The sequence below is a fragment of the Polistes fuscatus genome, unplaced genomic scaffold, assembly GCF_010416935.1.
Source record: "Polistes fuscatus isolate 324 unplaced genomic scaffold, CU_Pfus_HIC Scaffold6, whole genome shotgun sequence".
NCBI classification, from domain to species: Eukaryota; Metazoa; Arthropoda; class Insecta; order Hymenoptera; family Vespidae; genus Polistes; species Polistes fuscatus.
Window position 1 is genome coordinate 9,549,985 of NW_025113140.1, and position 13,934 is coordinate 9,563,918.

The window sequence follows — 13,934 nt, forward strand, 5'->3', positions numbered from 1 at the left end:
TTTTACGACTCTTTTCCAAGACAATAGAACATGAAATTGCTTCAGTCTGAGAACACTCACTCGTGAACTTAGCTTCCGCCTTTTTACGATACGTGTCGTACGTATCTTTTACGGTCCATCAAATATTTTTTGCTAACCAGTTCTCTTTCTTTTAGTTTTCTTTTTCCCGTAACTTTGATCAAAGATTTGAAAACGTTTAAATCGCGTTTATGGCGTCACGGTACGGACACAATTTAGATACCGTGTCATTAAATTTCGTGTTTTTGAAAATGAAAGTAATAGAGAAGCGATAATTACGTTCTAATCTATCCGAACAAAAATTACGTTTGATTTTATTGTTTTATTTTATTGTTTTATTTTATTAATATTCTGTAGTACCGGCCCGATCTTTAAAAAACTACAGTGCTTTTCGGACAGTATATATTTTAACAAAAATATTAAAACGAACAACGATTTTTCTTTTTGAAAAAACACTGTCGTAGATCGAGATTGTTATTTTTCTAGAAAGAAACAAAGAAAAAACGTATTATTTCCGTCGTTTGTTGAAGAAAAGTTTAGTTATTTGTATTTTGTTTGAAATAACTGATACGAATATTAGAAAGATCGTCGCTGCGTATAAAAAAGTTCTTCATCGGCGATCCGTTATTTATTTTTTCTGTTCGCAGAACTAAAAGCAATCAACGTTGGATGAAATTACGTACGACCGTACAATTGTCATCGGCCATTTCGACGATACAAAAGAAGCCACCGTTGAAACGTGAAGATTCGTTTTTAAAAAGATTTTCAACCCGTCAAATACCGGAGAGTCAAGAAACCGTTGACACGGGTGAAGGTGAGGGTGACGCGAACGACGAAAAGGATTCAAGCGGAAGACGAAGAAGACGAGCCAGAAGGACGCAAAAAGCACCAAGAACTGTTGTCAATCCTGACGAAAATTTTTATTGCTAATTGCTAATGTTACTGTCCTCCTGTGTCCTATACAATCTTTGGACACTGATAGTCAGACAAAGTTTACCGGAATTGCAAGCGTTGGCACCTGCCGCCTGGCTTGCCTGCGACGGATTCACGGATTTGGTATTTTTCTTAGACGTAGCCGTACAATTTCGTACGGGTTATCTCGAGCAAGGGCTGATGGTTTACAACAGTAAAAAATTGGCCGGACATTATTTGAAATCGAAATGTTTCATATTAGATTTGTTAGCACTGTTACCCCTCGATTTGTTACAATTCAATCTTGGTAGTAATCCAATGCTAAGGTTTCCAAGGTTCCTCAAGATCTATCGTGTTTATAATTATTATTACATGGTAGAATCCCGTACGGTTTATCCTAATTTATGGCGTGTACTCAATCTCATCCATATATTATTAATACTCGCACATTGGTTCGGCTGTTTCTACTATCTCCTAAGCGAAGCCGAAGGATTCCAAGGTGATTGGGTCTATCCGTACAGGCCCGGTGAATATGCGACCTTGACCAGGAAATATCTTGGATCACTCTACTGGTCTACCCTAACTCTGACGACGATCGGCGACCTACCCACCCCGGAAACCAACGCCGAGTGAGTGACATATCATCTACTTCGACGATTCCTTTTTATTATCTCCAAACCTATTTTTCTTAACTCTCTCGTGTCTTCTTTCTCCTTCTCCAAAGAAATGAAGCGAAAAATGGACAAAGAGAGACTGGGTGGAGGGAGGAAGGGAGAGGGTTGAAGTAAAACAGAAAGATAGCGTGAAAGCGAGGGGTTCATTTTCTTTAAAGTACCTTTTTATGGGGTCATTCCTTGAGATCCCTTGCAAATGCAGTACCTTTTCTCTTTTTCATCTTTATTTTAATCCACCTCGTTCAATTCTGATTACTTAGAATCTAGGTGAATTTATTTTTTTTTTTTCTTTTTTTAGAGAGAGATAATAAATTTGGGATAAATCGTGCCAGTGAAAAATTCGTAATCGATGATTTCGATTAGAAGATTTGCAAAAATATTTCTCTCTCTGTTTTAAAATCATTTTTTTCACACGAAAATGAAGTTTTAGCTATTTTTTAAAATTCGAACTTACGATCAGAAAAAAAAAACAGAAATATAATTATCGATTCGCGTTATATTGTTTTTTTTTTTTTTTTTTTAATTCCCTGACAGATATATCACGGTATCCGCGTGTTTTTTTTTTGAGCCTTAAAAAATATAATTAAAAATACGAAATAACGAACGTAATCTCGAAAAGCGTTGGCAACGGTACGAACTGTTTTTAGTTTTGGAGCACGAAATGCATTTTATTAAATGTACACCATCCATACCTTGGGTGATTTATTGACGTGACACGGATTTATCTAAATACAAAAATAATTTTCTTCTTTTCTTTTTCTTTCTTTCATTCTTTCTTTTCCTTTTCCTTTTCGTTTGTCCCAAATTCACGTTCCCGTTACGTTACTTTCATATATTTTTTACGATTATCTCGAAAATTGACAAAAATACCCAGAAAAAACTAATATGTAAAAAAAATAGAAAAAAAAAATACGAGATTAAAGTAAAAAACAAAATAAATTTACGAAAATTAGTATACAGGGTGCATCGAAAGTTCATTGGTTAGTAATTGTACAAATTTAAAAAAATAAAATACGATGATAGGTTGAACGAAATTTGGAAAGAATTTTCTTAAATGATACTTTACAAAATCATTTAAAGTAATAGACATTTTTTTCTTTTAGGCTCATCCTGTATTGCACGTATACTTATAGAAAACAATATTTATCATATATATATATATAAAAGATTAAAATCTAGATAAGATAAAAAGCTTTAATATGGTACAAAGCTTTCTCGAGCAAAATCCTCCTCGCTTCTCTCTCTCTCTCTCTCTCTCTCTCTCTAGTAATAAAATATGTACGACTATAAGAGCATCGTCATAGTTATTTCTGCAAAATATTCTATGCTCCGTGGCGATAAGAAGCGGTAGGTGATAATATTTCACTATGGTAACGTTAGGACATCGTAGTGACATGTGAAAAATGTTACACGCAGAGAATATATTTGCTTTTTACGCGATAACATTCAACGAGTTTTTTCTTCTTCTTCTTCTTCTTCTTCTTCTTCTTCTTCTTCTTCTTCTTCTTCTCAGTGCTCGATATTATTACGGAGAACGTGACGAATAAGATCTATAATAACGTACGAGAAAAGTTTTCCCTGCATTTTCCAAAAGATAAACCGAACGTAAATATTTTCTTTCGATATATATATATATATATATATTGTGTTTTATGATATCGAACAATAGGAAAGAATATTTCTCGTTTGATTTATTAGTACGACGATGGAAGAGAGAGAGAAAGTATTTTGAGGAGAAGGATAAGAATAAGAAAAAGAAAAAGAAAAAGAATAAAATTTACTATTTAGAGGGATAAGTTATCGTTAATAAAATGTGAGTTGGATTATATTGCAATCTAATTGTAAGTTTAATCAAAATATAAATATAAATCAATTTTGAAATTATCGAGAAAAATATAATAATTTACTCACGAATAAAACACGCTAACAGTTAACTATACTTTCGTTAATCATGATAATCAAATAATTTCGACTAAGTTTCGATCAAATCGAATGATAAAATCGCACGAAAATTACTTGATCGTAAATGATTTTCATGAGATCGTGAGATTGATAGTAAATTTTTTCAAATGTATAAAAACAAACCTTTTTCTCTTCCCCTTCCTCCTCCTCCTCCCACTTTCCTAGTCCTAATTTAAAAAAGGAAGACACGAGGTTCGTGATCAAATAATTTGATGCTAAAAAAGGGTCTAACGTTAAAATCTCAAATTTTTGAAGAGAAACAAAATGAAACAAAGGGACAAACAACATCGAGGGTTCCAAACCCCCCACACTTACCCCCTCACCAATTGTCTCTTTGAAGTGTGCGCGCGTGTGTGGTTGTTTTTTCAAAGTAGTTTATTATTTTTCCCAACCACCACCCCACCCTCACCAATTGTCACTTTGAAGTGTGCGCGCGTGTGTGATAATTTTTTTTTTAAGTAGTTTATTTTCTTTTCTTCTTTTTTTTTTTTGTTTAGCGAATTAGTATCTTAGAAATTAGACTCGTGAAAGCGGCTTTGTTGTTGTTGTGTTGGCAGAGCCATTGCGGGCAGCAATCCCCGGAGCCTCGCTCGTCGCGGCCGACTGTCCCGGCTACTGCAGTTCAAGCATAACGGAGGGTATTTGTATCGTTCCTTGAACAAAAAAAAATAGAAACAAGAAAGAAAAAAAAACAAAAAAGAAAAATCGAACGAAAGAAACCGGGTCGGGTGGGAACGGGTTGTTAGAGGGAAAGAAAGAGAAAGATATAATCGAACGAACGTAAGAAAGGGGTGTGAAAGATTGTCAAGGGTGTGAAAGAAATTTATACCAAATCGTTAATCATAAATGCTAAAGATATTTATGATTGAATTTTTCTTATTATTATTCAAATTAATATCATATATATATATATTATAAACTCGTGTGTATGTGTATACGTATGTATATATTAAAATTTATTAAATAATTGATTTATTTATTATAAATATAATTGAATAATTAATAATTGTTAATAAGATAACGATATGATAGGAAAATGATCATATATTTGTGCACGCGTATTCTCGGTTTATATTAAAAATCGAGATGAGATAAATTTTTAACTTGCAATACAATTATCGTAGATATTCATTTCGTTTTGAATAGACAAAAATATAAAATTATTTCTTTCTTTCGCATTTATGATGTAACGCTTAGTATTTTAATAATGAATCAATGATGATGTTGTGATAATGGAGTAAGAATGATAAGAGAGAACGAATGAACAAATAGGTGAATGAAAAATTGATTGAGAATGTGTAAAGAAAGAAAGAAAGATAGAAAAAAGAAAAATGACAGGTAAGAATCGCATTAATTTCTATACAATATATTACAAGTTTAAAATTGAATTAATAAAGATTAGTTAGAATAATCATGTGAATAACGACGAATGAGAAGATAGGAAGTTGTTCTTGTATTTAATAGGATGTACATAACGACAAATCGAGCAATACGATTAGACAATGGTTCGTGGTCGTTGCGGTAGGAGAAGACAAGGGTCTAGTTAATTAATCTATGTTTGGCTATTACTAGTAAACACGCGATTAGACAATTCTATTCCGATGTATTCCTTAATTACCCACAAGGAAATACGTGGGGCGTTAAACGATCGTTCCAAGTGTTTGCCATTATATCCTTAAATTTAAAGGGCTTCATTTCAATTCGATTTTATTCACGACTATATTTTTTCGTTTTAATTAAAAAGTATTATACATATTTATAACGAATAAATCACGAGCTTGGTTTATTCTTATTTCCTCTTTTTGTTGTTGTTGTTATCGTTCAACTTCGCGCACGGAAATTTTTCTATTAAAAATAAACAAATCATTCTCGAGTAAATGAAACTAAAAAAAAATAATAATAATAATACTTCAATGATATTATTTTTGATCGTTAATTCGATAATAAATTCATATATTGATCTCATATTAATAAAAGTTAGAACGGAATCTCTTTTCGCGTAAATTCGACTTTAGTAAGTATAATTTTTCAACGAACGAATTTCTCGATTTTCTAGTAACAAGTATAATCCCACCCTAGAGAGAAATCGTCATTTAGTCGATGTACTCTCTATGGAAAGCTATATAACTACGCTAAGCCATGGGCTCTTTCGCGAATCCCGCATTCCCGCAAACCCCTTTTCATCGCCGATCGATTAATCGAAAGGATAAAGTGCAGACACTCTAGAAGCAGATTTCGTTTTGTAACAACCAATCGATAATCCACCCACCGTCCGAATAAGATAAAAACGATTTAACGTAATGGATAAAATTATATAGCGTTTCAACTATAATATCAATGATAATAATTATTTTGTTGTTTTTTTAATTTCGAATTCGATAGCTGTGACAAAAATAAACAAAACAAATTATTACGTTAAACAAAAAATCTGATAGAACATCGAAAAGCTACGATTGTAAAATCGTTCATTCATTTCTTTCTTTTTTTTCTTAATATACACACATTATACGTACCTAAGTGTTTTTTTTTCGTATATATGTGTATCTGTATGCGTGTGTGTATGTTAGTTTTCATCCGTGGTTATACGATACGATAGAGATCATTATTATTCCACTTATAAACGAGTTGTCCTGTTCGACGTTTCATCGAATAAACCGTGCTTCAATCACGTCCATTATCCTGTACGAATAATCCAAGTGATATTCACGTTGTCCAAGTAATTAGTCGTCAATTTCATGTTCAACAGGACGAATGCTAGTTTGCCAATACTAAATGCAGATTCGATGGCACATTCGCATAGGGATGTGATAAACTAATTTAATTACGAACGTTTGCTTAGTCTTCATACTTGTTTCTACAGTCAAGAAAGTGTATATATATATTTGTTATAAATCCATTTCAATTATATGAATTATTATAATTCGATCAGATTTTTTCTTTCTTTTCTTTTCTTCTCTCATTTTTTATTCGAATAGATTAAATTTCGTAACATCGAACGAATATTGTCGAGAAGAGCTGCTCGTTTTGAAGGATCTAGGATTCGTGCAATTTGAAAAAAAAAAGAAAGAAAAAAAGTAACTTCGGAAAAACCAGTGACAAGTAGATTTCGTCGGGAAGTAGAGAGAACGCTAATCCTCTTGGAATTAAAATCCTGATTCCTTCGGACCAGAGAGTAGGATATCGAAAGATGTAATGACCACCAACCCGATGAATTTCTTACTTAAGAGAGAGAAAAAGGAAAAAAAAAAATATGAGAGACAGATTACACTAAGGTAAATGATTTCCGCCGTAAGAGAGGGAATTACTTCGATTAAACTATTTGTGTTCGTTCCTTCGTGAAATGAAAGAAAATTTCTATCAAGATTCTTTTTTCTTACTCCACGTTAGAAAAAGAAATTGTTCATTGCAATCATAATAAAAAATTCCAAATTTATATATATAGATACATTCAAATCTATTTTTCGATAACTTTATATAATCGAGAATAATTTTATTATTTAAAGAAAGGAAAAATAATAAAAATATTTATTAGTTCGACGATTGACAACATTTTACGATAGATTTAAATGCAATATTCTCAATATTTCTCAAAGGATCTTTAGAAATATTTTATACGAATGGATACTATCGAACGATTCCTTAGAATTTCCGAGATCACAGCAATATTCCTAATACGAATATTTCAGATACATTCTACATAAATGTATACGCGATCATCTCATGCTAATCTTTCTATTCTCTCTTTCTCTCTCTCTCTCTTTAACGATTTATGCATTTTATAGATATTCGGTTATCATATAGAACGTATTTCTAAATCAGTTCTAATGAAATTTGCTATATCGATCAATTTAAAAATGTGTTTAACGTATCGTATCAGGTAAACGTATTTGACGAGAAATATAAGAGAGAAAACTATTCCCTTCTTCGTGAAATTCAAATGAACACTCTCAACTGTATGACGTTGAAATTTATTGAACGTTTGATAAATAAGAAATAAATCTTACCGGACGGGTTTGGATCAGTAATTAATTCGATTGATCGATAAATCGAAAGCGAATACCGACGTTTACTCTTAGGTTAATTAATTTCAATTGGGATAATTGATTATTTTCTAATTAAAATCGATATATCAAAGATAAGAAGGCTTCGCTAGACGTGAAACCGGATCCAAGATCATTTCATTCTAACACATTGAAAACTATCTCACGTCAGTGCAAATCCTCGCGATATCCACACTAGCATAACTTCACCTGAGGTCAAATCGTAAACCTAATTTCTCAGTTCCATGGACCTTTAGCCTCGGGCTTCTGATTCCTTCTCAATTTCTTCGATAAACTCGATACGTTTATACGATCGGTAGGGTCAATAACTATCTCCTAGTCGAAATATAATATAACAAGCGTATAAAATGATCTTTCTTTTTTCGATTATTAAAATAATAATATAGAAAATATTTTTCTTATATAATAATTATTATTCGTTAATATATTTTCCATTTGTTAAGTTATTAAATCCGAGAAAACGTAGATACATTTTATAAAGGAAAAAGAAAAAAAAGAAAAATTATACTTCTCTGTAATATCAAATCAAAACGTTCTTTCCTTTTAATCTGATAATTTATTCGAACCCATTATGCACCACTACTACTCTTTCACGTTTTACATTAAATTCGAATTAATTTTTCAAACAAATCAGATACAAGATTTACCTGAATTTTTTATTTTAATTTTTTACCCCTTTACGAAAGAGAAAAACGATCCTCTCTGTTCGATATGAGGACAAAATTATAAAAAAAAAAAGAATGAAATATTATAAAATCCATAGAGAATTAAAATTTTAATTATTTCCTTATGGAGAGAAAAAAAATAAAAGGTGCACCGTAATACCGCGTCAAAGGGTCAAAGAAGCATCATCATCGATCTTGGGTTATGACGTAAAAGGCACGTCATCGATCAAGGGAAAGAGAATATTATAAATATATATTCGCTTGGACGAACGAATTTTCTTCTAACGATGGTTTTTCCCTACGTATGTGAATGACGCAAACGTTCGACAATATCGTATCGTATCGTATCTTATCGCATCGCATCGGAAAGTTTCATTAAGTCGGAAAATACGATGATCGAATTAGTTGGATGAATAGGGTAAAGGGCAAACGGTGAGAGAACAAGATAGGACGATCTACGATATTCCTTTGGGTTAAAAAAAGCAGAAGAAGAAAAAAAAAATTAATAATAATAAGAGAGAAAGAGAGAGGCTGAGAAAGAGGAAATAGGCGTATTGACTGAAATAATACCGCGTAGAGGGTTGAAAACGTAAGAAAATTCTCGAGAAAGCAACGAGTAAGCCAAGGAGAATGAGAGAAAAGGAAAATAAACGGGTTCGAAAGAAAAAGAGGGAGGGGGGGAAAGGTGAATGTAGATGCGAGAATGTGTTTTCGTATGCGTGTGAGTGTGTGTCAGTGTATAAAAGAGAGAGAGAGAGAGAGAGGACGTGACTGAGAAAGAAAAGAGAAAGAGAATGGTAAAAGAGAGTCCGAGGTCATCAAAGGAGGAAGAATTTCGTGCCGGAAGGGTGGAAAGGAAACGAGACGGAAGAGAATTTTTGGTATGGAAGGAACGTGGAACAAAACAGTGAGAAAGAGAGAGAAAGAGAGAGAGAGGGAGAGAGAGAGAAGTTTACATATGTGGTACGTGTATGTGTGTATGTATAAAAGAGTAAGAAGATGAAGAAGAAGAGGAAGAACAAGTACATAGAAAAAGGAAACGTGTGTATGTATATGACCGAGATAAAAAGTAAAACGAGAAGCTGCTGGTGCATCAATGCGTTTGAAAGAAATCAGGAAAGTGTGTTGGTGTGTGCGTGTATAAGCGTATATTTGTACGTGCACGTGTGTATGACTATTATGTATACGTGTAAAAAAGTGCGAGCGAGCGAGTCAGTGAGTGAGTGAGCGAGCGAGTGAGTGAAACAGAATGAGAGAGGGAAGAATGAAGATTGCAGGAATCTATATAATAATAATAATAAAAAAAAGAAAAATAAAAAAGAAATAAAAAAAGGAAGGAAGGAAGGAAGGAAGGAAGAAAGGGATGGATTATGATGAATAAAGAAAATGAGAAAGGCTCCGGCGGGGGCCGCTCGTCAAAAATCATCGAGGACACTGATCACATCCCTCTTGGACTGATTGGCTCTTTTTCTCGGTTCATGATTCGCAGGTATGTCTTCACGATAGTCAGCTACCTGATCGGAGTCTTCATATTCGCAACGATCGTCGGACAGGTCGGAAACGTGATCACCAACAGGAACGCTAATCGTTTGGAGTTCGAGAGACTGCTAGACGGCGCGAAAACCTATATGAGACATCACAAAGTACCTGGGGGAATGAAAAGGAGGGTTCTAAGGTGGTACGACTACAGCTGGTCACGTGGTAGAATACAAGGTGGCGGTGATATCAACACCGCTTTGGGTCTACTTCCTGATAAACTCAAGACAGAACTCGCTTTACACGTCAATCTTGCCGTACTCAAGAAGGTTACCATTTTTCAGGTGAGATCATATTCGATCTCTTCTTCTTCTTCTTTTTCTTCTTTTTTTTTTTTTTTTTTTTTTATGTAATTATCAAGAAGAAGAAGAAGTTGCCGAGTATATACTTTCTTTTTATATCATCTGTGTGTATGTTATATTTTTTTCTTTTTTTTTCTTTTCTTTTAGTACATTCCCTTTAATTTTTTTCATACATTTCTTATCGTACATTTTGTAGATCTTTATATATCTGGACTCATTATTTCGATTTCCCCCTTTTTTGATTCCAGTTCCATGCTTCCGTTCTTACATATACGATTGACCTAGCTTGTTACAGTAATGCTTTGCTTCTGGCATACTCAAGTACAATACTTTCTGGATCCTTTCACGAATAAATTATATTAGTGTTTGAAAAAGTAAGACATTTGCGAGAATAAAATGTGTGAAATAATGATAAAGATATTTTGAGAAAAACAAACAGAAATATCACGTTGTTGTTGTTGTTGTTATTGTTGTGTAAATTGATTAAAGAAAGAGTTATCAATACTTAATCGTTCTTGCAATCATTGCGATCATTTATCTTTGAGTTTTTTTAAAGAAAAAATAATAATAATTACCACGTTCACGCGTAGTCAATTAATGATAGAATATTTTGGTCGTTGTTCTCGTTTTATTCCACGTGACCCGGAACGAGGTGAAATTTACTTAATGGTCCACCACTCGGCAACCTCTACGATCGATACAGTTTTTGTAAAAGGCCAGAGAGAGAACACACATTTATGTTAGAATAACTCAAAAGAAGATTCTCCTTTAGAATTCGTTCTAACCCAAGAAAGCTGACTCCCTCCTTTTCCTCCTCCTCCACCACCACCAGCAACACCACCAGCCCATTCAACGAGCAATTCGAAATTTTCTACGATCTTTTGCAATTTTTGCTTGTTATTTTTATCGTTGCGGGGAAGAAACGGGAAGAGGAGGGAATATCGACGTTTCAAACGTCGATAGAGGAGTTTTTATATTCGTACGAAATACGAGAAGGGGAAAAATAAAACAAGAAAGAAAGAGAGAGAAAGAGAGAAAAAGCTATGGTTCCTATATATATTTTCGAGGATTTTCGAAGCATCGTTCGTCGTATTGTAGAAAAGAACAATCGATCTGCGAACGATCGTATTTTTTATTGTACAACGTACGTAAACTTCCAACTTTATCCGCTTTGTAAAAAATTTCGAAGAAGGAAAGATAAGGATGAGGTTCTTTCTTTTCCTTTTCTTTTTTTCTCCCCCACAAACGTTTTAGATACACGCAAGGAAAAAGTAAAACAAACAATCGTCGAAGGGAGAACGAAAGAAATCTTCTTTCAGAAAAGTTTTCTCAAAATAGTTTTGCCCTCCTACCATCCCCCTCCCCCGCCCTAAACCCAACAACCTCCCAGAAAGATCTTACGATTCTGTTTGTTATTAAATTTATCGAAGAGGAGAAAGAAAAAAAAGATTCTTTAAAATATATATTTAATATTTGATAAAAGTAACAAAAAATTATTTCAATATCTTTTAAATTACACTTGATATAAAATATGAATATATTTTATTAATATTAAAAACGAATGAGAAAAATTAAAATACTTTGAAATGGTATAGCGTGGAAAAGTATTTATATATATATAATATAAGAATATATAAAAAATATATAGCAATATATAAAATAAGAAGAAAAAAAGTTTAAAAAAGTAGAATAGAAATGAATTGTTATACTTTTCTTTGCAAAGAAAGTATGTAGATCGATTCGTCACAAAAACTTCGTTGACACTTGGTAGGAAGAAAAGATTTGAAAGAAGGGAGGTGAGGGGTGGAAGAAAAAGGCGGAGAATATAAGAGAAAAGAAAAAAAAAAATTGTAAAAAAAAAGAGGAGAAAAGAAGGAAGAAAAGAAGGAAGGAAGGAAGGAAGGAAAAAGGAAAACGTTAGATCGAGAGGACTATTGGCAACGCGGCCGTCATCGTGAAAATAATATCCGAAGAATTTCCATTACACCGAGAGTGCCACCCACTTCCAACGACGCCTCTTTCTCTCATATAGACAACCTACAACGAAATAGAAAAAGAAAAGGATAAAAGAAAAAAAGAAAAATAAAAAGGAAAAGAAAAGAAGGGAAGAATAAAAAATTAAATCGTTTTTATCGACTGAGAAGAAGAAGAAGAAGAAGAAGAAGAAGAAAAAGAAGGAGTCACCGATACGATCCCCTATCACCTTTTTTCCTTTTAAAAGTTTAACCTCGTTTTATTTTATTATTTCTTTCTTTCTTTCTTTTTCTTTTTCTTTTTTTTTTTTTTTTTAATTATTTTTCTTTTCCATTTTTCATTCAAACGCGTCGTGCATTTTTTAATACCCTACTACGTAACACAAATAAAATCGAAGAGCAAAATGGTAATTAAAATAATGCAAGGAACAAGACAAGCTAAGAATTCCTAATAAATTTGTTTGATGATTTAGAAAAAAAATAAAAGGAACGAATATAATGTTGAAAGATTTGAAAAAAATCATGTAGACATTTTTAACCCACCAGCAGTCTGTATAAAATCATAGTGGTTTTATTTAAAGTTGGAATTTTTTCGTTTTCATTCATTTTTCCTTAATTTTTCTTTTTTTTGTCATTCATTCATTCAATTGAGAAATACTTGTTACAAAATAAATATAATTGAATAAAATATATATTACACATTTAAACGAGTATTGTACAGGATCGGTTAGAAGCTTTTCAAAATGATTTATTTACGATCTGAAAATAATAAAGTATCGATCTAAAGGTAAATTACGAAAGAGAGTGATAATATATTTGATGAAGAAAAAAAATTATCCGCAAAATGTCAACTTTTTCTTTATAAATATCACCGTACGTTTTACTCTTAAAAGGTATGCAAATTCTTTTATTGCCGATTTTTCCGATAGCACTGGACGAAATGTCTGACAACTAGGATATACGAGTTAAAAATTCTAACTCCGTTCTATGGCAAATTTCATAAAGCTACCACGCTACCAGAAATTGTAAAAAGCTACGTGAGATGGCTCGTAAACTATCGTTTCAAAGAACGTAACTTAACTGACTTTTTTTTTTTTCTTTCTACTCTTATCCCACGTGAGTTTATAATGGACATATAGATTTCACCGTATTCGATGCTTTTCTTTCTATTTCTCACTCCGTTTATATTTTGCTTTTTAATTATCTTATTAATCTATCTTATTTAAAAATGATATTTGAACGTTTCATTTATTCTTTTGAGAGAGAGAGAGCTATGATAAAAAGAATTTAGATTTAAAAAAGAAACGCTCCGCGAATGAAGTACGCTATACTTTTTCCATATTACGAGTACCATTAATAATCCCACGTAAAACACGAGGGTTGGCATGAAAAATTGTTTATTTCTGCAGGGGAACAAAAAAGAAACGTCGAATTTTCTTTGCAAATAAAAGTCAATTCGTTGGAAAGAAAAAAGAATATTATTTACGCGTTTCGATAAAATTCGATTTGAATTGTTTTCAATTAAATTCACGTAAGTAATATGTAGATCTATTTGTTATACGCGTATAAATACAATTTCTCTCTTGCATTATAGTTTAAGGTTAAAAGTAAAAAGTTCGTCTAATGCGTACAGTTGAGTCAGTTGATGATTATTACGTTGATAATTATTTTTACCGAATACATTTATCTTCGAATAATAATATTCGCCTGACACATATATGCGTTCATTCGTACCGTTCAAAGAGAAAAATATTACATATTAAAAAAAAAAAAAAAAAATGAAAACGAACAAAAAAATGGCAAAAGAAATTATTAAACCGTAATTGGCAGA

At 32.4% G+C, this 13,934-nt stretch overlaps 1 protein-coding gene across 1 annotated transcript in view; it reads left to right on the forward strand.

Annotated features, from left to right (window-relative positions):
- Nucleotides 1-13,934, forward strand: part of LOC122522866 — an 84,790-nt gene that overhangs the window by 66,834 nt on the left and 4,022 nt on the right. The window contains 3 exon segments of the mRNA XM_043644203.1: nt 666-1,559; nt 4,124-4,204; nt 9,782-10,112. Of these exon segments, the coding sequence (XP_043500138.1) occupies nt 666-1,559; nt 4,124-4,204; nt 9,782-10,112 (1,306 nt within the window).